This window comes from Crassostrea angulata, chromosome 3, assembly GCF_025612915.1.
Source record: "Crassostrea angulata isolate pt1a10 chromosome 3, ASM2561291v2, whole genome shotgun sequence".
NCBI classification, from domain to species: domain Eukaryota; kingdom Metazoa; phylum Mollusca; class Bivalvia; order Ostreida; family Ostreidae; genus Magallana; species Magallana angulata.
This window is the reverse complement of record NC_069113.1, coordinates 15,750,968-15,778,900: the sequence shown is the minus strand read 5'-3', so window position 1 is coordinate 15,778,900 and position 27,933 is coordinate 15,750,968. Positions and strand designations below refer to the sequence as shown.

Sequence of the window (27,933 nt, the reverse complement as noted above, 5' to 3'; positions counted from 1 at the left end):
CTGAATTGAAACTACAAAATAAAAAAACAATGAAACATTGAATATCACATTCATCTTTAATATCAGGTAAAAATATTCCTTTTTAGAAGATACATTTACATGGAGTAAATATAATAATAATATATATAATGTATGTACACATGAATGGAGGACCAACTTAGTACGCTGTCCCCCTCTTTATTCCATTGTTACAAATCTATACATATAGCACCATATTAATATTGAATAGCATTTCTGTGAAGCTAATTATGTGAGGTAACATTCTCAACAATGGGTTAAAATCCATGCCAATAAACTGATTTGGTAGAGAAACCTTGCAACAGAATTGAATAACATACAAAGGAATGAAAGAGTTACATGCTGATAGAGCAACATGGAATTTGTTCATTAATATATAAAAACACAACCATAAGGAATGTCTAGTGCATGTATATTATACATCAAAGGTTGCAGGCTCCTTTATCATGACATGAAAAATGAATACATTTGTATACATACCTATATGTGTTCTTTGCATAACATAATGGCTATTCTTTATTCTTTATGTATTAATTACAACTTACATGTATTTATACATCATCTTTAAATAATCTGAGACATCTTTTACTTTTTGTGATAAATTTATTCTTTGCATAACAATAGATACACTTTATATGGATGTAAGTAGACTCCTTTCAATAGTATACAACTGATGAACAAAAGTTCAAAGGTTTATGCTGCACAATAATTAGACATTTCATTTCAATACACACATACATTTGGTGTATCTACAGTTCTCTACAACTCAGTATATTCCTTTGATTTCCATTAAAATGGTATCAATTATCAAATGGAGGATAAGACTTCTGAAATATTCTACAAATACATGCACTGTCAAAAATAAATACATAGTATTTCTGTTAAAAAAACTTTAAAAATATTTCACAACTTTCTAAGTTTTTAAGGAGGAATGGCAATTTGACTGAATTATATTGATTAAAACTGACTTAGTCTGGATATGTGCATGGTACACTGACCCTGCAGTAATGCATTTCCAATAATTGTAATATAATCCATTTCCAGAATAGAAGATCTACCTGAATGATGCGCAAAAAGGGAAATAACTCATGGTTTAGCAAGATCACCAAGCTGAAGTAAAAAATATAACATTGAATGGGTGGTACTAGTTTGTTCACAATGACACATTGCTTAATGAAACATTCTAAAAAATGCTGATCCCTGGAAGACTACACAGAAACAGACTTGGCACAGAATAGTGGTCATGCAAATTATGTACATATTTTCAACATAGAGAATTAAGAAGCTCAGAATTTTAAAACTAAATCACATTGAAATCTACCTAATTTATAGGTCATTATAATTGTTTCACAATATTTAGGGAAATTTTTTGTACATAATTTTGGTAATTTGTTGAAAGCTGTGTACCCTACCAGTAGCACTCTTATTTCATTGAATGTCAGCAGTAATTGGAATGATACTATTATAAAGTACAAAAATATTGTAAAATATTCCACCTTTTCTCTATTCATGGAATGTAACATCATCAGGAATATTGCAAACTGAATTCCGCAGATCAATAATCTTGTACATATAGATTATCCAGAATATCACAATAACACTTGTTTACAGAGCAGATTACAATGAAAACATGAAGTAAACATATGACAGGAAATAATTTCAAATTATGTACACAAGAATTTAAATGATTCAAATAAAAAATGGTCTTTGATCATTATCTGAAATACAACTATTTTCTATGAAGATGATTCTCTTAATAGGGAAGAGAAGATGGCAGAGACTAGTGGATATCGAAATAAAAAAAGGTCCTCTCTGAAGATTTCCTATCACAACCACTTTTAGAAGTCTACAACAGTTTATCCTTCTCCGTTGTGTGGCCCATACACAATAGCTGGCCATGTAATGTATATGAACAACTTATTCACTAGTTAATTAGTTAATTCCGCTCCAGCAACTAGCTGTCCACCCACTGAATCGGAACCCACTGGGGCTCCACCTCCAGGCGATTGATTTCCTGCAGCAGTTCTTCATATGCCCTGTCCATGTCTTGGTTGACAAGAATATAATCAAAGAAATGTCCATATTTATCCTCCATTTCCCGACCTCTCTCAATGATTTCCTTCAACATATCATCCTGAAAGTAAAAATATTACAATTATTTATATATCACAGTATCAAATCTTTTAGAGCTATTAAGATGTTTATTACATTGGTCCTGTACAGTTCACTTTTTTTAACAACTGAAAATTTTTTGTTTGTACTTTTTCATCCATATGCTCAAATATGCACGTTTAATAAAATTGAAAATTAAGTATGTATTGCCTGTAATGACATGTACAACCAGTTGTAGATCAACACAGAGAGAGAGAGAGAGAGAGAGAGAGAGAGAGAGAGAGAGAGAGAGAAATTTCTTACTGTGATGGTGGTATCTGGATAAAAGTTTTTCTGCATTTGACGCAACTTTTCCATATTTGGAGGATACACAAATACTATGTATGGTTTTAAGTCTGACGACTTGAGAACTTGCAAAGACTGAAAAGAAGAAATGCAATTATAAACAAACTGTATACTGCACATCCATAACATTTTGTTAACCTGATTAATCAGAGTACTGGTACATGAAAGTAAAATTCTAGGAATGCATGTTATTGACAATATTGTATGTTGTTTTTCCTTTCCAAAAGAATACATATATTTTAAAAGTATGTATAACCGTAGAATCATTTCAATTTGCAAAGACAAATTTTCATTAATAACTTATTTATAATGTTTCTAGGCATTTAGGTAGAACCATCTTAACAAAACCTTGGACTTTCGGTAGGATGTAGCTATATATATCTTGCGTCAAAACAAGTTAAAAATGACGCTGGTTTCAAGTGAAATATACAAAGTTGTGTACTTTTAGCTCAAAAGCCAGACAAATTGTGTTGATTTCAAAGAGACATGGCTGCTTAGCCAGCAATAAAATAAACAGGCCTACATGACATTGCAGTTTGACACTACTACCAAAAGTCCAAGCTCTTGTTAAAATGGTTCTAATTGAATGTTAACAAACAAAATGGGAGACAACTTGTTTCATAGTTTTGTTATCTTTCTGGGTTATGACATTATGGGATCCAAATAGAAATTGTGCCACCATGCATTGTAATGATTTCACAGCATTTCAATGTATACTGCATTGATCTACATTGAAGGTACATTTAGAAAGAAAGACATGTACATTGCACTTCAGACCACCAAAACAACACAGCAGCCTACCTCTGGGTGCAGGACAAGGATACAGATCTTGCCGGTGTTAATCACTTGTTGGACAGCGTCCAGACTCGTCCCATACAGGTTCTTCTCCAGCTCTCCATGCTCAACAAACTTGTTGCTGACAATGTCTGCTTCGAATTCTGCTTTTGTGACAAAATGATAATCCTTTCCATTCACCTCATCCCCTCTGGCAGGGCGACTTGTATCTAAATGTTCATCAGAATTACAAATGATGAGTGGTGTATATTTCACTGTACAAGAAACAATGCATATTTAATTTTGAAAATGCTTATCCATCATGAATGAAAATTTAACTAGAACTGTCCTAATGGGACTAATACCCCCGCTAGGCTAATTTCAGATGGGACAAATAATTGAATTGAATAATAATTAAGGTTTGGAACACATACCAAAAAAAAATTCTAGAACTGTAAAAAATAAAAAATAGTTAACAAAGAAAAATTAAAATCAAAATTGTCAGAATTTCACTGTAAATACATATCTATAACAGTAATACATTTACAAATGTATGTATTTGATGATATATTTTTTTAATTTAATTGATTTAAAGAAAAACCAACAAAATGACAATAACCCCTCCCTTTGCAGTGAATATAAATACCGGTAGCCAAGCAATGCTCTTCTGTTGATAAAACTTTCAATATCTTTCTAATAAGAGTCTTGACAGATGCAATTAGTTGTTTCAAATTTTCCTCACTTTCTCCTATGGCACAATTGAACTCCATATCAGAAAATTGATCCCATAGGACTATGATTTTCTTTGATGAGCTTGTTAAATTTAATAAACTCCCAAAACATTACCATAATTACCATACTATGTAAAAATATGTAAAAAAGAAAATTTAATATTACAAACAATTTTAAAATTGCCAAAACACTACAATCATATCAGTAATTTTGAATTTCATTTAAATTAATGCCCAATAGGGTCACTTCATCAAATTACTTGACAAATAAATTTAAACAACCTCTAAAAATAGTTTAACTTCTTTATTAATAATTATATTATTTATTTCCTTATAATGATAGACCTTTTGGTTTACATGAAACAGTTTTAAAATAGCCCCAAAACCATCACCCATTTTACAGATTATCAATTTCCTCTAAACACATGCTCCATCTGAACCATGGCTCAGATAATGGCTCCCTTGGGACAAATGAATTCAGCCACACTTGTCTTTGATGTTCTCATTAGCTCCTAAGAATTTATCATTGACAAACAAAAACTTTGCATTGTCAGTTGATAGAATACTTATAAAAAATATTTTTTTTTTATAAATTAAGACATAAAGACAAAAAACTCCATCTGGATGTATTTATATAAATATATTTTAGAGTGTTTTCTATTAATTAATTAATAAAATCTGTAAGGATTACCTCCCTTACTTTTCAACATTAGTGTACAATATATAGAATAAGGAAAATGAAAACTGTCATAAAATCATTAAATCTTGTCTGATCTTAAAAAAAATTGCAGGTGCACATCTTCAGATGGTGTTCAACATATGTACAAATTTTCAAACTGTTTCATGCAGTAATAAAAAATTCTATAGGGGGGACAAAGTTGCGTCTACAGACAGACGGACAGACGGACAGACGGACGGACAGACAGACGGACAGGGTGAAACCAATATACCCCCCTAAACTTCGTTTGCGGGGGTATAAAAATCCTAATTTTTATTCATCTCATTCTTGTTCAGAAAATCAGCTATCAAGTGTGAAAACTTACGAGGAACTGCAGCTGCAAATCGGTCAATATCCGACTCCATTAACCTTGACCTCAATTCGTGACGACCTACATTGCGAGGCCCAATCAATACAATTGGTCTCTTTCTGTTTGGCTGTGGATAGTAAATCTCAACTTCTTCATACGTTAAGATTTCTTCCGTTTCTGGTAAAGAAAAGAAATAGCACATATATGAACAAGGTCCTCAGTAATGGGACACGTCTTTCAGTGTGGTACCAGGTAAACTGACAGGTCCATGATTTACAAGCATGTGTCTCTACTTACCATACATGGATTTGCGTTTTCTTTTTTTGTCTCGCCTGCCACATGAACATGTTTGACTTTTCTTCTTGTTTTCTTTGGCTTCATTTTCCAACATGATTTTATTGCGTTCTCTCCTTTAAAATAAAAATCAGCTCAATTAATGAGAAATCATTCAACTAGTGAAGTGATTTTATGTTTTTTGTGAATTTCTACATCAAATACTAATCATACATTTAATATATGAACTTCTCTTTCATGTTCATATACAGTCTGTTCGCTAGGAAGAAGGGTACTTATTAAGAAAACATTTCATCACTTTACACTTTTCATCAGTTTATATGTATCCTCAGAACTATGGGATGACAAAAGAGCATTTAACTCAAGATCACAACCTTCAAAGGAGCAGCTGTACATAGAATATATAACTGCATATATGCAAATCATTTTTCTATATATGAAATCCATGAAATCTATGTGACACACTGAATGAGGAGATATACGTACTGTTCCTGGAAGTTCCGGCTGGGGATGAGCCCGGCCAATGACTGATGCTCCCTCTCCCCCTCCCTGTACGCCTGCCACCAGTTGGCATCGTCCGTGCTGATCACATGGAGAATGTCGCCCTTCATGAAGGAGATGCCCAGCTCTCTACAGGGAATGTATATGTCCTCCTCTGGATCGTAGTTAAACAGGGCTTTTACATGAATCTAAAGACAAAAGAGAACAAAACTCTCTAAGTATAAATCCTGCTGTGTGTTAAATGAAGCAGAGTTTGGAATCAAATTCTGGGCATGGTAACAATTTCAGACTACAGAAGATTTTGTCTGGAGCCAAATTTTGTTGTACAGGTTGCATATTTTTTTTGACGACTGGTACTCACCAGCTCCTCCTGTTGGCGGGGTGATGGTTTAGGGGTGAAGCCACCAGTGGGAATGATCATGAATGTTATTGTTCCACTCATGTTGGCCTGGAAAGTTATAAAAAATGAATATGTGTATCAAGAATTACACAATAATTACTGCAGTTGTATTCAACGTTTAATACAAATTGCGGTACATAACAGTCTCGACACTAAATAGATCATAGAAATGGTAAATTTTTTCAAAATCCACTACCAGTTTAAATTAAAAATATTGCAGATCATAGTTCCTATCTCTGATTTATTTGTTGATAAAATTCAAATTCTTTGATATAGGTTCTCATTTCACTGAGTTTTGAACACTAATATTTAGGAACACATCAAATTGCAGAGGCCTGATCTCAGTGATCTTAATACAGGTTTCCTGACCCAATCTCTTTGCTATTTACAAAACATGAGTTGGAGAGCTCTGCAGCAATCTAAATGTAAATATTCATGGAATACCAGCTCTGGTCAGTATGTGGAAAACGGCCTGATTGTGTTACAAATTCCACAATTGATTTCCATTTCCTTACAAAGAATACCGTTCTTTTCCAGGACGACACTTTACCAAGCAAATCAGAATTGCCTTTTTCTAGAAATGACGTAGGTTCTTCTCAATTAAAAGAGGGTCAGCAAAAAAGAAAGAACAGTAAGAGTGAAAATTCCAATTATTACTGGGGCTATGCAATGATGAAAATGACAAATCTCTTCAGACAGGAAAGAATTGAGTTGTCAAAATTGAATGAATCAACCAACACAGTCTGAACGAGTGTACTTTACCGTAAGTGTTTCTCTCGCTGACCTATGATGAAAGATATCTACTGCTACCCCCAGCTTACAAATCATTTGTATGTAATGCACAAATGATTGAAAGTATCTTTAACTTATATCTCTTAAATCTTTTTTTTTCCAAAATCATTCATCAGAGAATTGTTTATATTTTTTCCAAAACAATTAAATAATCTGGTGGTGGAGTTAAATATGCATGGCAGAGATTTTTTTCTCTCCCGCTCCCCAACTTGGTGAAATCTGTAACTCGAAGCTTTTGATTAGCATGATTAGTATTCTTGACAGCACAAGATATTGATTACTTGGTGGTCCAGCATCCTTGCATGGTCATATCACTTTATCGCAGAAATGAAACTGATACGTACCAGTAAGTCTGAGACATCATTGATGTTTTTGCCTCTCATGTCTATCCCATTGACTTCCAGAATTTCATCTCCCTCATGCAAAAGACCTACAAATGTCATAGCAACACATCGTTTATCATGTATGGTGATAAAATAGAAGGAAATTGCTACTACGTTTTTGGTACCATAGCTGAGAAACCTATAAACTTGGTGAATTTATGTATGTCTGAACACAGACTCCAAGGCTATTCTTTTAGGTTTCTGATGGTTTTGGTTTTTCTTGGATTCATAAAGAATACCAATATGATGATAATTTCACATTTATTACATATATGTTATATTAAATGTACCGCTATATCACAAATTTATATCCATCAAAATATTGCAATAGGAACCATGTCTTAAATCACTATAACAAAGTATTTGTTTACAGGGATGTAAACACTCACCACTTTTTTCTGCTGTACCGCCTTTGACAATTCTCCCAATAATAACAGCATCCCCATCATTGCGCACAGTGGCCCCCTAAATTAGAAGCCTTGCACTTAATTGTTGTCGAAGAAACAATCAACACATCGTAAAATCACACAAGCCTCAATTACTGGTAATCTTTGTCTTTAAGTAACATCTACAAATTGACACTTTTTTTTATATATAGTGCTAACCTTTTCAGCAATATATACAGTGACAGTCATTAAAAATTCATTTCAATATTGGTATTCAATTTATATAACTAATAAACATATTAGGAACATTTTTTAGGGGGTGGGGAGGTTTGGGGTTAAGGTGGGGGGGGGGGGGGGGTTATCAATGACAGTTATCTATAAAAATCTTTATCAGAATGGCCAATTAACAGTATGATCATACCAGGGGTTCATTGGTTTTCTGAAGCTGGACTATGCGGACACTGTCCTCTCCATAGGTTTGCATAGGATACTGCTCGAAGGCATCGTCTGGGAGATTGGTCACCGGCTTCAGTTGTTGGGCTGCCACTAAATCATGCGCTCGAAACAGGTTCTGTGATGAACATAAACAAAGATTGTAGAAATCATTTCATTGAATTGTTAATCTTTTTTTTAATATAATAATTTTTCATAAATGAAACTGTGTATGTAAAGGTATGAAAATAATTTATAATAGCAAATATTATTGAAAATGTTGTAATTACTGATACAGGAAACATGAAATAATTGAGGGTAATATTTGTTTAAATGTACCGGTAATTTGATTAAAACAATTTGCTTTGATTTCTCAAACAGATTGGGCAACAGGCAATGCCTATATAAACCCTCTCCCAAATGTTTAACATATTCACTTACTCTAAACCCTGGGGTAGAGAGCATTTCCAGAAGATCGGAGGAGTATGGGGATTGTGCATTCTGTAACTCCTCCATCACTTCGTTGGAGGTTTTGAAGGCATCAGTAGCCTCGGGTTTAGGGGGTGGGGACTGGGTTGTGACACTGATCATTTTTCTGTGGATGTTTACTGCCTGTTGAAACTGTGGGTTTTGAAAAAGACTGGTCAGGAAAGACAACTCATCTCTCTCCTCGGCAGCATTCAGTTTACCTCGTAACTGTTTTAAACATGAGAAGATGTCCTGTGTTCCTACAAAAAATGGGTCATACAATGACATAGCTGTATTGAGAATGTTTGGAAAATAGCACCTTGCACCTCCAACTTGATTCTATAATGGGGTTAATTCAACGTGTGATGAGAGTAGTTCATAATATTTTTGCAATTCTGACTCGATTATGTAACTGTCTGTCCAAGCCAATTTTTTTGCTTGGAAAACTTGGAAAACATTCAATCTGATGCAATGAAAAAAAAAGAACAATTTACCTAATGATAGTCTAGGTTCGTGCAACCAAAGTCATCATATAAGATTTTCAATTACAATAAACTTTTTTCCCACAGGCAATCTTATTTATTGTCTCAAATTATAACCAATAAAAGTACAACCACTAGCTACACTTTGGACTCAGAACAATTTGATATCAAGCAAATGCCATTAGTAAATGAATAATTAGAAGTTTATGCTGGACTATGTTAAGAAATAAAGCATACCTAGGTTCTTCTTCATGTATCGGTCTTTCTCTGAAGCCCTTGTGCTTCCAAACCCATCGTCCAAATTGTCAGTTTCATCGTCATTCTCCTCGAATGCCGTATTAACAACACCCTCCACATTCTGGTTTCTGCTTTCAAGTGCCTGAAGTTTTTTGGATCCTCGTAGTGACGCGCGTAGAAATTCCTGTTCCCGAGCAATGCGAGCTTCCTCCTCCCTTCGCTTCCGTAAATCTTCTTGATGTTTCCGTAAACGCTCCAGCTGGTCAGGAGAAACGGGGGCATTTTGTCCATTAGAAATCACTTCTGTTTGTGTTTTACCATCAGGTAGTTTTTCAATTGATTTGTTGGGTGTGGAGGGGTAGGAGTAAGGAGAATGTGAAGAGGGGGGTCGGGGTGTGGACTTCACTGTTCCTTGAAAACTGTCTGGACAGTCAATGGCCATTTCCCTGTGTGGGCCAGGATCATCCACATCAAAAGAGTTCTCAATATAAGGATAATTAAAGCTGTCGTCCTGTTCATGATAGTATTGCAACTCTTCCTGTGAATGATTCAATGAATTTTGACTCCTAGCATTCTCGATGAGTGGAGTTTCCGTTGTACTGTTCCGTTTGGCCTTGCTGTCTTTGCGGCCTTTGTCACCTTTACTTTTCTTCGTCATTTCTTTTTCACCAAAACCATTCATTTCCCCCTGCTGTACATGGCCATTCCCTATGGCTTTGCCTTTGGTATTCACAGGCATGGAGGTATCATAAGTGGGGTTACTCTCAACCAAGCTTTCTTCTGATGCAGCGTTTTGATTGCTTAGGGCTAATTTAGTCATATCAAGGGGGACAATTGTGTGGGTATGGGACAATTTTTCCAGCCTCTCTTTGGCGGCATCTTCAACAGCTATCATGTAGGCATCTTGAACGTTTTCAAATGATGGACCTGTAATACATTTAGAAACATTTAATGTTTTTCCCTAAATAATCTTGTTAACATTCTTGATGTTGGATGCCCTAAATTTTGAGAATGAACTAGCATATCATTTACATATAAATCTTCAACAAGGTCAAGTTGACGCCTAACAATGGAATTGTACATTTTAAAGTTAATAGAACCACTTAAATACATTTCAAAAGCAAAAATAAGGAGGAAAAAGTTAACTTTGCATGCCTTGAGTCAATATTTGTCTATTGGACATGATCTAGGGGCTAGTTCCTTGTACAGAGAAGGAAACAGAGAAACCCACAGAGAATTACAATGCCATCCTCAGCTTTACTTTGAAAAGCCTTTTAAAATGCTTAACAAAAACAATTTATCTAGTGACTTTATTTACAACATTCACATGACTTAAGCTTTACTGCCAATTTATTTTACCTTCTGGGCCAACAAAACACACTTTGTATGAAAAACAATCACGAGTTTAAAAAAAAAGATTTTTTCCGGGAAAGCATGATTTACAAGTAAAATCTGGTGTAAATTTAATGATTTCATCATGTATCAAAGTTATACACACAAAATCATTTTTCTACTGCTGTGACAGAACAGATAATTTTAGTATCATTTTAAAATTACACAACAAGAATTCCCAATGGATAATAACCAATGCATATTCATTATGACTAATTGGACTGGAATACAGCTGCCTCTAAGGTAATCTGGTCCAGAAAATGACAAACAAATCATCTGCAGTCATTCCTGACACATCATGCACACTCTCTCAGTGCAACAGCCTGCAGGCCCACTGTTTACATGTCCCTTTAAACAAATACACAATATTTGTCTGTGTACATTAACAATGATTTCAAATTGTGACTACAGCTTTTAACTGCAAAGTGATAACAATGCACTAGGCTCCGTAATCTTCCTTGTTAAATATCTTCTATCTTTTCCAAAAGAGTTCAATCAATACAAAACTGGATTAATAGCGGGCCTGAAATTTTTCTACGGTTAACAACCATTTGTCAATCTCATACTGAGAACAAATTACTCGTGCAGTAAATCTCCCACCTTCTAGTCACGTAACCTTTAATTTCTCCTGTGATTTAATTAAACCCAATTTAAAACTCTTAGCACATAAACAGAAAAAGAATGAGAAATGGTCCAAATATAGAAGACAGAAGGGTTACAAATCTATGCTGGGCATTGAGGAATTGTGGGACAATTCATACATGTAAGCAATAAACCCTTTCATCAGACAGCTATATATACTTACTAGGTGACAGTTTTCTACATTCCTGTATTTTCCCCACTACAGCTACATACATTTAACCAAGAATCCACAAGTCCACAATAAGACTCCCAGCATTAAGGAATTCTCCAGGAATTTGGAGGAGTCAAGTCCGTTGATTAATTTGGTCGATCAATAAATTGTATTTAGACTCCTCGTGCAACAATACACAAGGTTTTTTTTTCTCAAGTCAAAAGGCCAGTCCTCGGCCTGTCCCATAAAATTTGGTGACAAGAAGGGTACATCTCAAAATGAAACAGTAATTTGATACCATCAAAGAACCAAATATACCTCTCTGATTGCCATCTCTCTCAAAAGTCTTTTGTCACATAACAAGAAATGCAAACATTCCCCTTATTAAATATCCATTCAATTATAATTTGTATGTCCTCTATAAAAGTAACTCTCATTGAATAGATTTTGACACAGTCCCTAGCTTTTTGTCATCTAAAAGCTTTACCTCCACAATGTTTTTAACAAGATGCAGAAACACAATTCTCCTCCCAAAGATAAGTCCTGATAAACCGGAGCTTTAAATTACAGCACCAAAGCCCTGCTATCACCGACAGCCCATACACGACAGCCCATACACGTAAGTTTGTGACCGCTCAACACAGTCTAATCTTTATTCTTCTCTATATCCACAAGGCAACAATGTTATGACAGATATTGACAGGTGCATATTCATAAAATAACACCATAATCATGATAACGTGCACTTTCATTCATGTGTGTGTAAAGTCTACCGTCAAATCATTTTCATAGTCTAATCTTTATTCATGATAAATCATCTTATTTGAGTCACCTCATAGAATATTAGAAAAAAAATTTCCTCAATATTTCCCCCACAAATTTTAGGCCCATCTCATTTTTCTTCAAAACATGCATTAGTTATTGGAATTGGTGTACATCATTGGTTAATTAAGTACCTAGTATCCATGAACCACTAAAAAATTAATTGATGAGGAAAACTGATAGTACGGTACATGCTAATGACAGACTTTCCAGTGAAAACATGGAACCATATATTACAGCTACACATTTTTTCCCCTTAAAGGTCATATGAAACGATATCCTGACCATATTGAGTTATATACGGGAATGAGTTCATAAGTGCCTATTTAATAAGACTGACATTGTTTTCTGAATATTTTATGCAAAATGTGAGCGCCACAGCCGATCAAAATCACTTATTCGCGAAAAGGAACATTGACTTACGCGGCTTACCTCCCTTGCTTATGACGTCAGTAAGACCCAATAGCCTTGTAAAGCTATGTTGTGAATACAAATATCCATGACATTTTGCAGCATTTTAAAAGACGAAAAAAATACTATTCTATATAAAAACTTGTATAATTATAAAATAATCGACCACGTCAGTATTTTTTCTCTCAAGAAATGAAATCGTGTGTTTATATTTAATAGCGTGTACATATTCAGTTTCGAGACTGTACGGAGAATGAATGATTTTCTTCGAAGTTCATAGATCCACATGCAAGTTTAATAATATATAATTTTAATATATGCATGTATATATGTTTTATTTCGACCTTTTTTTATGAAATTGACAAATTCAAAAATAACTGATCGGTTTTTCCCATTTGCACGTTCATGCGATTCATTAAGATTTTTTTTTCTAAACTTATAGGCCTCGTGGTGCCTCATTCGCTTCACGATTATATTGTTTGTTTCGCTTTCAAATTCACAAATATGTTACCATTTAATTATTTCTAGTCTAGGAGAAATTTCTGCAAATGTTTTGTTTTTGAAACGTCAGTACTTATATTGATATGTGCGGTGTTTTGATTTTACAACGTGTATATACATGTGCAGTGTTTACTCACAGATCCCTTCTATCTCACTTCCTTCCGCAATTTTTTCTTTCGTTTTTGTATCTTTATTGATGCTTGTTCTTAATAAAATCTGTTGATTATCTTCACATTCGTTCACAACTATTTTTATCAAACAACCGATTTATTTTTCCGATACATTTCTAAATCCTTAAATGCCATATTTCCGCAATCTTAATAAAACGTTAATACACGTGTATTTTCTAAAGATATTGCTACATGTATATATCAATAAGTCAGAAATTGATATTATTTTAAAATAAAATTTAAGAATAATTTTGCGGCATTTAACAGCAGCTTTTAAATACAAACTATGTACACAATGCCTCAAACATTTTCATTGGCCTGTCTTATACTTTTTTTATGTGACAAAATAAATCAACTAAAATGATTTAATTCCCTTTAAATGTAGCTCAATCATTATACGTACCGAAGAAGAAAATGATGTTTCTATTTCAAAAGGATAAGCATAATTCATTAATCAGCTGTTAATGTTGGTATATTTCTTTCGTTAAATTTCCACTGCAGTACGTACGGGATCTTCATCATTAAAGCTTATTCATTAACGATCAATTAAAACCAAGTCATCTGTAGGCTACTACGAAATCAAATTATCTCATTTGAAAAGAAAGACACGTTCATATATGCAAAAATTACTAAAATTTAATCGATAAACTTCTTTAAAATTACACTAGTTTTAATGCATTGTTTACATCGGTGGGTCTTTGTGACGTCATAAATCCACAAAATCAAGAACGATAAGCGGGGAAGAATTTTTTGAGGTGCTCAGTTTTCACGGTTATTTCTCAGTAATGCAAAGGCAAAAAAATGTTACATCACGTATTTTGACATTTGTTTATAACAAGCTTTATATTTATGAAAGAAAATCACAGTGTTAAAAATCGTTTCATATGACCTTTAACTTCAATGTTTTATAAGCATCAATTCATTTTGTATTTAGATACACATTTAACAGGTAATTTATATTATTTCCTTAATAATCCTTAAATTTGCATGCAAGTTTTCAAATATTTTGCAATCATATAAGGACAGGCAGATACATCCAAGTTAAGATTTTACATTAGAGTTAATTAAGCTGCATCATAACATTGTAGTACACATATATATACATGTAATTATATGCATATATGAATGTAAAATTGCACAGATATGAGTAATACATTAATATAATGATCACTAAATATAATGAACAGGCAAATATAATCATTAATGTCTTTATTTACTTTGATTGAAAATGGGGATTTATAAATGTAAACATAAAATGGATTTTCTTTTTCCTTTTATCTTCACTATATTAATGTGAAACATTGAAACAAACTAAGTACATATTACTGATCAATAGATACATTGAAATTCTAAGGAACTCTGGCCAATTAGGTAAACTAAATAGAGGGAACCATTTTTCTTAATTACCACCAAATTTGACGCATTCAAGTAATCTGAAACTCGAGTAGTTGGTAGAATTTGGATACAATTTATTGTGTTAATCTTTTACGCTAGATCAAGGACTTGCTGATCTATGTGAAGAATTCTTTAGTGCTGACCATTAAACCTGGAAACAGCACATATCAGCAATGAATAATTCAGACATGATAGAGATTATCAATACATTGATCAATTTTTGAGGCCAAAGATCGTTCTTAGACTGAATTTACTTAAAATTTCCAGTGGAACAAAACCGATTTACAAGTTTACATCCCCAAGGCTTATTATCAAGCTTACATGCAATTAAATATGTGGTTCAAACAGCAGTATATATTTTTCGTTGAAAATAAAGTTTCCCATGCAGTTCATGTTACAATTTTCTGCATGGAAGGGAAGATCGCATGACAATGTATGCAAAAGCATATTACTTTTTTTTTTTAAGTGCAACCATATTTGATATGGAAAGGCAGAACGTACTTATTATACTGTATAATTGTCTACATGACAAAGGCAATGCATAAATCACCTGACACAACAAGGGGTTAACCTGTCTGTGGTGTACACTACAGTGAGTGTCCAGGTGTGTATAACACAGTTCTTACCTCCTGATTGGTGATTCTTCCTCCTTTTGACTCTCAACTTTATACACCGTGTCCTGATACACTAAAAATACACAGAAATAAACAATCACAGGACTTCGATAAAAAAACAATAGTTCATCAAACAATTGACCACAGGTAACAGCCATTTACAGACACTGTGTGAATCACTGGGATAGGCTCTGGTCATTAAAACACCTGTACTCACCTGCCAAAACACAATAGAAAGTGGCCAGTTGGCCTCTTACGACATTGAAAATAACTGACTTTATCCGATCACGAACAGAATTCATTACAATAATTCGTAATTTTCAGACCTATATTTCAACATTCTGTTTGACTATAGACAGACGACTCATCGGTGTAGTTGCAAGAAGGAAGGAAAAAAAGTTACCTGGTCAGGTGCGACAACTTTAACACTCACCTGTGTATAAGTTAAATCCGAAAAAATAAACTAAGAGAAACAAAAGGTCATATTTTCACTTCACATATTATAAAGGCATAGAAGTCAAATCCATAATGTCCTCGAAACTTTCGTTGTGAAACTGTATTTAACACCTATAAATATGCCAAATATTCAAGATGGCAGCTTAGGTCATAAGTAGGTCACAAACACGAGGCCCCTTGTGTCAAGTAAAAATAAAAACATTCCATGCATGAATGATTGATAGGTGAATAATCATTGATGCATTTAGTTTTATAATAGGATATAATAAATAGTTAGCTGGAATCAAGTCCATATCACATTATTTAAAAAATATAAATGAATTTTGAGGGGGGGGGGGGGGGGGGTGAACATCTTCTATTATATAAAAATTATTATATGTCTTTGTTGTTGTTGTACATATATATAAATATAATTATGCTTGTTATAAATATTAAAATCGGTGTGGGACAGTTCTCTTTTAGAAAAGAATAATTTGAAAAAGGATAGATACTTTATCTTTTCAATCAATTAATTGTAAAATTGAAGAAAAACTGCCAATTTTGAAATCTGAACCAATCCTAATCAAAATAAAAATTATACTATTTAAGGCCAATTAATTAACATGTTGAAGTTTTAAGTATTAATTCTTTAAGGTGGAATGCTACATCAAAATTTCATGTAATGGACCTTTAAATTAAAGTATCATTTCTGAAACATGGTTTCATTGTTCAAAGAAGGATATATATGCCCTTTATTTTATATGAATAATTTCATATTTTTCATGAGAATGTGGAAAATGTTTTGGTAACTTGCAAGTATCACTCCATCAAAACTTTGGTGTGAATAAATGAATTATATAAATATCTAATAAATCATGTCTAGATTGTGTAATGTCAATCACAAATTTCCCTTTTTTAAATAAAAAAATATTATTTATAAAAATAAAACATATTTTAAAAAAAATATTTTTTAAACATGCATAGACCAAATCTTTCAAAAAGATGGTTTTTTTTATAGAGAAGATATATAAGAAAAAGAAATTGCATATATTGGGGAAATTTTAGAATTATTCCTATATATAATTTTCAAAATTTGGCCGATCCTGATTAAAAACAATAAGTCTGATCTCGATCCAAATTTAATGAAATTTAGAACCAACAATATTTCTTCATTTACATCTTAGAAATTAATGGAATTTGATTTGTCAGTTTATTAACCAAATGTCCTAGTTTTTGGGGCAATGTGTTTTATACTTCAATTTTCCATCATTCGAGTTGGGATCAGTTTAATTTTAATTTGATTTAATGTAGTTCATTTTTGAAATTCGCAATGTTTCTTAAAACACTGCTCTAATACACCTCTCTTTTAAAGAATTTATTCATAGGTTTGAAAAATATGAACAAAAGAGATGTTGTATTTTCATTACTGGCAATAATTTTTTATTAAAAGAAATAAAAATCTTATTGACATTGCTATATATATAGACATGATTTATTAGACATCAGTATCATACATTTTTTCACACCAAATTTTAAGCTCTACAGTACATTAAACAGATTTTCCACTTATTTAATGAAAAAATTGCATAAAATAATTAGGGGCATATATATCCCTCTATGAACAACAAAATCATGTTTCACAAATGATACTTTAACCAACCATAAAATAAAATTATGGTGTATCATTCAACCTTAACGATCCATTGAATAAAAAATTGATGACCCAAAACTCACTTTTTGCTTGCATGCTTATTAAAGAACTAGGTACAGTTTCAATCATATTTTGCCCTGTTTTAAAGTGATTTGTAAAGATATCACAAGAAATTGAAATGTAACGTTTATTTACACAGAAATACCCATAAATTAAGAATCTATATATAGTTACCTGATTAGACTTCCTATAATTTAATTGTGACGTCACAAACAGTGCATTTTAACGTAATTTTCATAAAACTGAGCAGAAGACACCAATTCCTTAGTACTTTTTTGAATAGATAAAAATATGTCCGCAGCTGTCGCCCACAATGAAACTCGCGATATAACTTTATCATGTGATATCACATAAAAAATATTAATTTCGTTGTGGGCGATTTTCCTCTTCAAAAAACAATAAAAAAATGTGCCATTTTTCATTATTTCATCTTAGAAATATGCCAAATTGTTTAAGTCATAACTATTTATTGAAACAAGATAAAAGTGTTTAACTTGGAAATTTATATACACACATGTTCAAAATGGTACATGTGTATTTTTATGAGATTTAAACAACTTTTTGAATTTTAGGGCAAATATTGAAAGAAACTGTAACTTCTTCTTTGCAACCCCCTCCTTTCCATAAAAAAAGTTAACTCTACAGGAGGTGCTTCCACACCCCTCCCTCTCACCTGAATAAACTATGCATATTTTTTTCATATATAGAGTTGGAGTCCAGATGTGTCATATTAGCTTGGTACATATAACATAGCTGACCTACTACATTTGTACTTGCATATTATACAAAAAAGAGGTTATTAATTGGGGAGGGGGGGTTAACTTTTTATCAGCATTTTTGCTGTTCTTAGTTCATTTCTAAGAAAGTCATCTGTATATAGTCTAAAGTTTAAGACTCTAGAAAAAAGAGTTTAGTAGTCTCCTGATGGCGTACCTTGTGGATAAATGTGATGGCTTCAGCATGAGTACAGTTCTCCAGAGAGCGTCCGTTAACCTCCAGTATCTCGTCCCACACCTCAAGGTCGGCACGGTCTGCAGGGGACCCTAGTATATAGACAGTAATATACAATACACTAATATTTGAACATGTCCAAAATTGTGGAATGGTGTGGAGAGAGATATGTTAATTAAGATAATAAATGATTTATTTGGTGGTTCTTTCAGCTGTGAAGGTATAGATATTATTGCACAATTTTCCACATAACCAGCTAATTCGCATCAATCTGGGTTACCGTATGTATTTTTTTTTGCAATGTTCTACCTTCATGCCTACATATATCACCAAAGGAAGCATTTTATTGTGTGGATATCCCTCCTCCTTTTAAGAATCACTTTTAGATTCTATGATCTTTACAATATCAATGTAATACTATATAACATGTATTAAGTAATCAATTATAACTGATAAGGTACAACCAAATATTTAATACCTTGATACTTAATGCTTATCGTTTACTCTTAAAATCGGAATCTCCTAATAAGAATCAAAAGGCAACCTTTTTTTTTTTTTTAACATAAATATAAGAAATTTGCAAAAAAATCAAGACAGGGTTCAAAATAATTTAAGGCTCAGTGGAATCTTAGAATTTGTCATTTGGGCCAATTATATTTCAAATGCCTTTTCCATAAATATTGGTCCATGCAGTGTGACTGAAAAATCCCAACAATAAACTAGTAAGATTGTGGTTAAAAGCTTTATTAAGTGATCAATGGAGACTGAAAAGCAGTATGTGTTCAATTCTACATTAAAACTGAGCAGTTTTTAAAAATGAAATACATGTATGGTATGAGATCATCATCAGATACCCCAGCGATTATAATCTCCATACATACAATAGTATACATGTATCTTTAGTACATAGCGTGGTATTAAAATGGGAACAGAGTTGATGGAACGTCAACCAAAATTGATTTTCTATCCATTATATTATTACAGGACTATATCTGTCTTTCAAGACAGCACAGTTGTTACATAACCCTAAAATTAGGTTCATAAATAGAATTTATCTGGCATATTGGTATTCTGATCAATATTCAGGGAAAAGTGTAATTCTTAAAAAAAAAAAAATAATTTCCCAATTACACTCACAATTGGCTTCATTTAAATATGCTATATGTTACCATAATTATTACTTCATAAGAAAGTCAAACATTTCACTTAGAGATAAAGACCGAACAAGTACTTAATCTCGTAAAAACTCACAGTAAAACTTAGTAAGAAGTAAGCATACCAAATAGTTTCGGAACGCCTTGTTCTTCAGCCAAAAGCATGATGTATCCAGATAAATCAACCATTTTCAAGATTTATATGTTCATTCACAAACACGATGATATTACTGGAGCTCCCAAAAGTTTCATTCAAAGCAAATATGAAACATCATACTTTCCTCGGAAAGCAAACAATTGTGTATTGATATGAACAAGAGTGTAGGATCAGTTTACTCCGTAATATCTTGGATATAAAATTACTAATAACGTCTCCAAATACCGATATACTGGTAGAGGATAAACATCAACATCAGCCTTGACTATAGATCCTATAATTGAATCATATTTGGACATCATGCAATGCACCTGCTTCTCACCAAAATCTCACACATTCAGCATTCTCTAGCGCCATGTATTCAACATTAGAATATTTTGAAACAAATTTAATCCCAAAGCCTTCAGTTTTTATTTATCAAGGAAATCATAAAATCCCAATTGGTCTAAAACTAGGAACGCAATTAAACAATTAGTAGAGAGATTCCTGCCACTGTAATATTTGCCTGGAGATTTCCCTGCACCATTAAATGACAAAGAAGCTCCAACCTATATGTGTGTTTTATCTGAGCGATTTCTCTTTGGAATTGATTTTCATTTGACAGAGTGTGCTTATTCCACCTCCCTGATCTTGGCATCACAGTTAATACAGCGATGAGAGGACATGAAGTTGCAAAACTGACAGAACCTTGATCTTGCCTTGAACCTTTGACCATCTAGTCCCACATCAAGGGCAATTATTGAAAATCGCCTTAGAGACACTCTTGAGGATTAAAGGGACCATGCATTCCCACATTCATATATAACTTGAAACCAACAAAAGACTACAGCATCAGGGTCTTGATCTGGATATCCAACGGTATGGACTAGTTTCCAAGTCTTACTAGTTCATAATTAAAGTATGGATCAGAATGCAGATAATGATCACCAAATGAGGTGATTGAGGTCTAATTGTGTGCCAACTTTAATTGCATTGGCCTCCCAGTAGAATGAAGGAGATGAAGAAGTTATATCTTAGGAAATCAATGTGATATATTGACTTAGAGTACCTGCTTATGCTGGTAACTGACAAAAGTCTCAAGACCAAAGTAAACTGCTAGAGAGTTACTTTATTTAGAACTATTATAAATAGCGGCTGAATGTTTACTGAATTATTTGTTTATCTATTGAAGGGACTTTCATGAATCTTAAAATTGCTCAATATATGCGTACAATGTGTATTTCCAATTTACAATCAAGCAATTAAATAATGGTAATTAATTAAGTAAAGATTCTTTTATTGATAAATACCTGTATTGATATGTACATTTATATATATGCTAAACAATTATTTATTTTTTGATTCAGAATTTATAGAATTGATATTCCAATATATTTGATTTCCCATGAGAGAGGTTGCAATTTAAGGAATCCATCTTTCAATAAGTGAGGAGGAGACCTTACTCCTGATTCTGCTATACTTTGTACTGAGAGGATTTGCCACAAGTCAATTGTCTTTAATAAGGAGACCAGCCTCTTCCAGGGATTATTTACCCATCAGGAAAGGAAGCCACTCTGATGTTCATCAGCACACATTCTCCTCAATTCAGGCTTCATTTAGCTCATCAGTGAACATCACATCAGACTAGGCAAGCACTCAGTAAACATTGGAAACTGTCTCGTATCATCCATTTCCCTCTCGCAGTCCCAACTTATCAATAAATTGTGTCCAATGTTTGCCTTTGACTTGACACTACATCAAAATGTCTTTTTACTTTTGATGGGGATAAATCATCTTATAGGAGGTTATAGATTTTTTGAATGGTGGGTGGGGGGGGGGGGTTAAACTTTTTTTTACTATTGTACAATATATTGACCCCTCTATAAAGGTTTTGGTGGCTAATATCTTCAAACTTCTGCATTATTTTAATCAGGAAAGTCAGCATATGGTAAACCGATGATTGTTAAAGTCGAAGTTTAAATATTACTTACCATTTTGAAAAATGGAGTTTATTAATTTGTTGGTATAGTAAAAATGTAAGATGCTTAGGAAATACTTATGGCAATCATAGCAACTTTAAAGCAGATATTTTCAGCAAAAAAGGACAGTTTACTGCATTATTCATGTCCATCCCCAAAATTAGCTATTAGTACACTGGTAGGTCAGTAGAATTATGATTATAAGGTATACACATACTAGTACATGTATATTACGTTTTCATGTCTTAAAATTTGATGGTTATTGCAAAGATGTAAAAGTAAATTAATGACCATTTTCATATTTATTGAATAATCGCTCAACAGGTATTAATTTAAATTCCTCTTTTCAAAAATAAAGTTATGAAATTCAAAAGCGAATTTAAAGAAGACCTTGTATTCAATTAATTGGTACCAGTAAATGCTTTCATGCAGCATTTGCAAATATGTGTGCAAGATACAAAGACATAACAAGATGAAGTTCTTTTTTCCTTGGTCCAGACACTGGTAGCTGACGCACATACAGATAAGATGATGCCAAAATTGGTAAACTTCAGATACCTAACTGCTTGCTAATAATGTTCAGTGACAAAACCAATTAGACACTTCCTAGCAGAAGCTTTTTAATCAGATCATAAACTCCCCGCACAAGATTAAACTACTCTAGCTTTCTTGTCTAGTCTCATATAACATTGATAATAAAAGAACCAAGTAATTTCTTGACTCTTAATTTCTCTCAAAGGTGATTATTACCGGTATATAAATAATAAATATCTGCATGTACCATTTTCAGCACAACATTAAGCTGTTCTATTTATAAGGAGAGCAAGTTTATTCCAGGTTAATTTTTTTATTTAGTAAATTAGATAAGTTGCTAGACTGTTGAGCACTATACGTATACATGTATATATGTGTTTCACGTAAAAACAGGATGGGAAGAAGACATAATAAGCTCTAGCTAGACTGTTTTTTCAATATTTTTAACTTTATATGGTAACTGACGGTACTATATATCTTTCTGGTCTTGTATTTTAACATTAATTTTCTACAAAACTATAAGCTTACTATAATCTTACCTACTGTTACATGTAATAAAGATCATAAATTTTTTTTTTTATCTCCACACAACTCTTAAGGGAGACTTTGATGTTCAGCAGAATCACTGCTGGAAAATACACATATTTATTAAAGAAGTGACATAATGTTTTGTGTTTTTTCAACAGCTTCACCCATATGAGCCAAAGACAGCATTAATTATTTAGTGTATACATAGTAAATACAGGTTTATATGGCATTTATTCAAAATCAATCTCAATTACAAGTCAAAGTTTATCTTGTGGTTATTATGAGAATTAATTTAAAATTGAATTCCACAATTCACTTTTTGCATGTTGCTAAGATTTTAATATTTTTCGAAATAACAATTTTATCTCAAAATATTAATAGCTTTATCTAATATAACAGAAATAATCCATCTGCATTAATCATTTTCAAAACTGAAGGTGATTAAAATCAATCATACCAGTGTTTCATATATGTGTGTTTACCTGCCAGTGAAAGCACTGTCTATTTTGTTTATTTTTTCAACAATTCACCACAGCTGGCCCCTTATACATTATTTATGTGACAATAATGAATTTGTTATCAACACTAACTAGACTTTCTTTAAACTAAAACTGTTAACATATTATCTTGGAGCAAGGACAACTGCATGATGATGAACATTTGGCTGCAGCATTTCAAGCAAAACAGCAAACAAAAACTAGAGTAAACCTTGTTTTCATGAATTTAAGAATTTCAGTGTAAAGATGTGAATCTTTAATTTAAAAAATTGTTCAAACTGCATCTTCAAACTGAATTTTATAGAATCAAAATCATTGTCTTTTCTCCACTGATAATACATAAATACCTGGTAAATGTGATAAACAGTCTGCCTAATCTAAATGTGTTTATGTTGTAGCTTAATTGTACTTTGTAGGAAGTGTTCCAAAACAATCATGAAAAAAATTTAATTCTATACAACAGTACCTGTAATTATATAGTTCTCCATATTATTTTTCTTTTTAACAAAACATATACCTACCAGGTGCAATGTCATCAATCCTTGGTGGAAACCCTTCATCCAATCCGCCCATGACGGAGAATCCAAACCTCCTCTCTCCAGGCCTCATATCCACCACCACTTCAAACACAACTTCATCCGCATCACCCCCAGGCCAGATAGGCAGAGTTCCACTCTGGCTGTATGTATCCGAGTGCCCATTCTCCACCTTTGAATGATCATGGCCAAGAAATTGTATTCCATCCACGCTCCCCAAGTGTGAATGGGGGGCACTAAAGTCCGAGCCGATTTGCCTCACATCATCCACACTCTCCCATTTCCTGTTGAAGGCTGCAAAATCTTCCAGGCTCCCCCACTGAAGCATCCCAACACTGTGGGAGTTAAACAGAGAGGCATTTTCAGCATCCACCGGAAGAAGGCGGGAGCGAGATGTGGAGAAGATATCAAAACTGGCCTCCTCCACCTCCATTGTAGCAGGTTTTACCCTGTTTAAAATCAATAGAAAAAATGAAACAATGAATTGTTTGTGCAACATATTTCATCGTAGATATATAATACCCTTTTACCCATGAAAGGATAAATCTTTAATGATTTTTTTAAACTATACAAGTACAGAGGATACATGTACACTTCATTTTATGGGCTTGCAGGTCTGACTGTGAGGTTCATCAGTAAATGCTGCACTTTTATACAAGATTTCTCTGGTACTGATATTCACAAGAAATCAAGATTTTATTTGAAATGTATATACATACAGGTATAACCCAATTTAACATACCTTTGGGTCAAAATTGACAGAAATTGCCTTAGATTTAGAAAGTTTTAAAAAAGAATATTACTAAGTCCTTGCAAGGGTTAAATTTTTTTATCAGAGGGGTTTAAGACTTTGAACCTTAATGCTAAGATAGTACAGATTTCTTAACAATGTAGACTCAAGAGAGACAACTCTGTAAATAAATGTCAAATAATAGCCTGCAGTGTTATAATAAATCTATCTGGACTCCACAAGTGACATCGTAAAATTTTTAAATATAGGAGTGTGACATGCCTATTGTTAACTTAAGCAACTGTAATTGGTTCACAATCGTCCCAAACCTATAATCTCATTAGAGAGTTAAATTTGAAAATCTTTTCTAGCAGTATATTAAGTCATGTATGTGTGCTATTTATATTTCCATACTGTTATAAAAATAAATGCATTAAACTTATGTTACTGTAACAAAATTTATTCATTTAAATTGATTTTTATAGACAATGAGAGAAAAAATTGAAATTTTATTCTCTATATAAACAAAATTAAAATCCCATATTAAACTGATTTTTAATATTAAGCTTAATAATATATGGCCTGTTAAAGACCTATTAATGGAGTTTCCAATAACTATAATGCGCAAATCTTTGAGAAATGATGCATCAACCATTGCCCTACTAAAGTACAGGAAAAATGAACACCGACACACTCTGATTAAAGCCAGGTGTAAAGAGCCACCAGGTAAGTCATGTATAGAACTGTCCGAGTTGAGTTTTAGACCCCCAATGTCAAACACCTACACGATAGTCCATGTTCTGTACCGGCACTGACAGTATGACTGACACATAGTCGACTTTTGTAGCTGTTTTGTGGTCAGCATACATGGAAACTCAAAAGTGGAAATTTACCTGTTTTCACATTCTTTGCATTCACATCATCTGTTCACATCATCATTTTCCTGAAAAACAAAACCAATTACAGAAAGTGAAAATAATTTAAAATTATAAAAAAAAATATTAAAAACTATATTCTTTAGACCAAGAAAAATGTCTCTGAAGGTTTTTAACCTCCCTAGTCCTCCTTCTTTATTTCAAATTTTTGCCAAGTAAATAATGCAATGGCCAATTTTTTTCTTCAATATCTCAATTTACCTAAGTCTGATTTAAAGTTTCTGAAATTCAACTTGATGTTAAATTGCATCTGAAATAAAATCTCTCGCATATACATGTTTATTTACATAACCAAATTATCACACAAGAAGGTACAGATATCAATGCATTGCTATCATGCACAATTGATACATCAACCATGATAAAAAAAAATATCTTACCTCCATTCAAAATGAACCCATGCACAATCAGTTTAACATTTTTGCCAGGTCATCCCAACATTCAAGATGTTTTTAAATCAAATTATCCACAGTACAAATGCAGAAAAATCACAACAAATATTGCGGGGATTGACCCTAGATCTAAATGGCCAGCTTTAAAATCATAAAGCTATTTAAATCGCCGGAAGGTGATAACACTGCTAATCCACTAATACCTTTGATCCCCAGTCATAGCAAGCAGGACATTTACATAAAAGGTATCACTGTCAGATGGTCTAGCAAAGTCCAGAGGGAACAAAAAATCCCACAGGTTTATGCATATTTTACGTTGAATTCTTTGTGTGCAATTAGACAAGTGTTGCAAGCTTTGTACTCTAACAGCAATGAAAATCCAGAATCTCGGACAATAGTCCTGGACAGGCTATAACAGTCACTAGTGTCAAATCCTTCATTAACAGTATGGGCTTCCCTATATGTCACCACCGCAATGTAGTTTATCTGGTTTTCTTTGCAGAATATTTCCTGTTGAATGTTCTTTTCAACAACCAAACTTACATTTCCTCTTCAAAGGAAACAAGCACAGAAAATTTACACTTGACACTTGTAAAATTGAATGGAATACACAACGGGAGTGTTTTGGAAACAGAAATCTAGGAAGGGTTCATTTGTGCATAGACTTCAAAAATAAATTGATTGGCTTTAAAAACCCTCCCAGGTTTTGGGGTATAAGTTCAAGAGAACAATAAGGTTTGCCTCGTAAAAGAAATTTGGAATGCAATCACTGGGGCTTTTTATGGACATTTTATTGTGTGCTAAAAAATAGCGAACACGATGTCAATAGACCTCCGTGACACATCTTTCCAGATCATCTGGGATTTAATTCTAGTAATGGTGAACTACATACTGATCATATATCAGCATGTACTGATAAGTTATTTAGGTTCTCTATACCTGCCAGATAACAATGTAAGAAACGATCCAATCATGACAGCATTTATTTTTTGTTGACAAATTCTTAAGCAGAAATTTTCATGCAAAAACTACGATATTATTCTTAAGCAGAAATTTTCATGCAAAAACTATGATATTAAAAAATATATATTGTAAATTTCATGTCAAAAGCATGTTATAATCAGTTTATTGTTCTATTTTACAATTACAGTGTACTGGCCAGTTCTCGCCGTGTACCATTTCTCGCCAGTACATTGTGACGTCATTTTTCGTCTATAACTTTATGTGTTGATAAAATGACGTCACAATGTACTGGCGAGAAATGGTACTCGACGAGAACTGGTCGCACGCCAGTATTGTTATATCATTTTTCATTAAACATACAGATACAGAATCAGGTTCCTAAGGCTATTAATATATTATCTTAATCTGTTAAACAGTTAAACAGATGTACATGTAGCATTTATATTATCAATTAATGCAAAAATCACAAACCAAGGGAAACAAATGAAGCTCCTAACACAATTACATACAATAGACATATATGTATTATAATTGAGTATATTATATAGAAAAGAAATTATTATGCCCCCACCCCCTTTTCATGGACTGTTGGAGCAGACATTTTGTAAAAAAAAAAAAATCAGTCTCGACGATTCTAAGATTAAAACGGTACGTACTCGATAAATAATTATCTTGCATGTGAGCAAACTTTTCTTGCTCATGTCAACATAATTTATCTTGCATGTTGCAAAACGATGCGGTTTTTTCGAAGAGAATTTTTTTTATCAAAGCTGATGAGCTGGCGCCCTAATAACAACTCAGATACAATTTTAACTGAACATTGCATAGCAGTAGCTGACGAGCAAGTTAACATGAAAAATAATTGTGGAACATATTTGAGAGAGTTTGCTCTCAGAATCAATTGACTACACATACCATTATTTCAGGAAAAATAATCGTTAAAGTTGCCGCGGACATGTCCGACACAGGTC

General features: G+C 33.0%; 1 protein-coding gene across 3 annotated transcripts; it reads right to left on the bottom strand.

Moving 5' to 3' along the window:
* Positions 1-42: 42 nt before the first annotated feature.
* Positions 43-27,933, bottom strand: LOC128175935 (protein PALS1-like). Of its 3 annotated transcripts, none has more exons than XM_052841849.1 (17): positions 27,878-27,933; positions 25,566-25,615; positions 23,928-24,391; positions 18,561-18,670; positions 15,494-15,554; positions 9,384-10,310; positions 8,638-8,924; positions 8,186-8,335; positions 7,768-7,843; positions 7,340-7,425; positions 6,165-6,251; positions 5,789-5,991; positions 5,306-5,418; positions 5,024-5,185; positions 3,277-3,479; positions 2,434-2,550; positions 43-2,152 (listed from the first exon to the last, which is right to left on the bottom strand). In XM_052841849.1, the coding sequence occupies exons 3-17, from the start codon at positions 24,373-24,375 to the stop codon at positions 1,973-1,975; spliced, it is 3,210 nt and encodes a 1,069-aa protein (XP_052697809.1). In that variant the 5' UTR covers positions 24,376-24,391; positions 25,566-25,615; positions 27,878-27,933; the 3' UTR covers positions 43-1,972. The 3 variants fall into 3 exon arrangements, with proteins under 3 accessions (XP_052697809.1, XP_052697810.1, XP_052697811.1); XM_052841850.1 differs by lacking the exon at positions 27,878-27,933 and adding an exon at positions 25,988-27,085; XM_052841851.1 differs by lacking the exons at positions 15,494-15,554; positions 18,561-18,670; positions 23,928-24,391; positions 25,566-25,615; positions 27,878-27,933 and adding an exon at positions 11,581-12,639.

Excerpts from the sequence above, each read along its gene's own strand:
- LOC128175935 (XM_052841849.1), bottom strand. The coding sequence starts at position 24,375 with ATGGAGGTGGAGGAGGCCAGTTTTGATATCTTCTCCACATCTCGCTCC. Across the intron at positions 5,186-5,305 it reads AAAACGCAAATCCATGTATG|AAACGGAAGAAATCTTAACG; the intron begins GTAAGTAGAGAC and ends TTTCTTTACCAG. Across the intron at positions 2,153-2,433 it reads ATCCAGATACCACCATCACA|GATGATATGTTGAAGGAAAT; the intron begins GTAAGAAATTTC and ends TTTTACTTTCAG.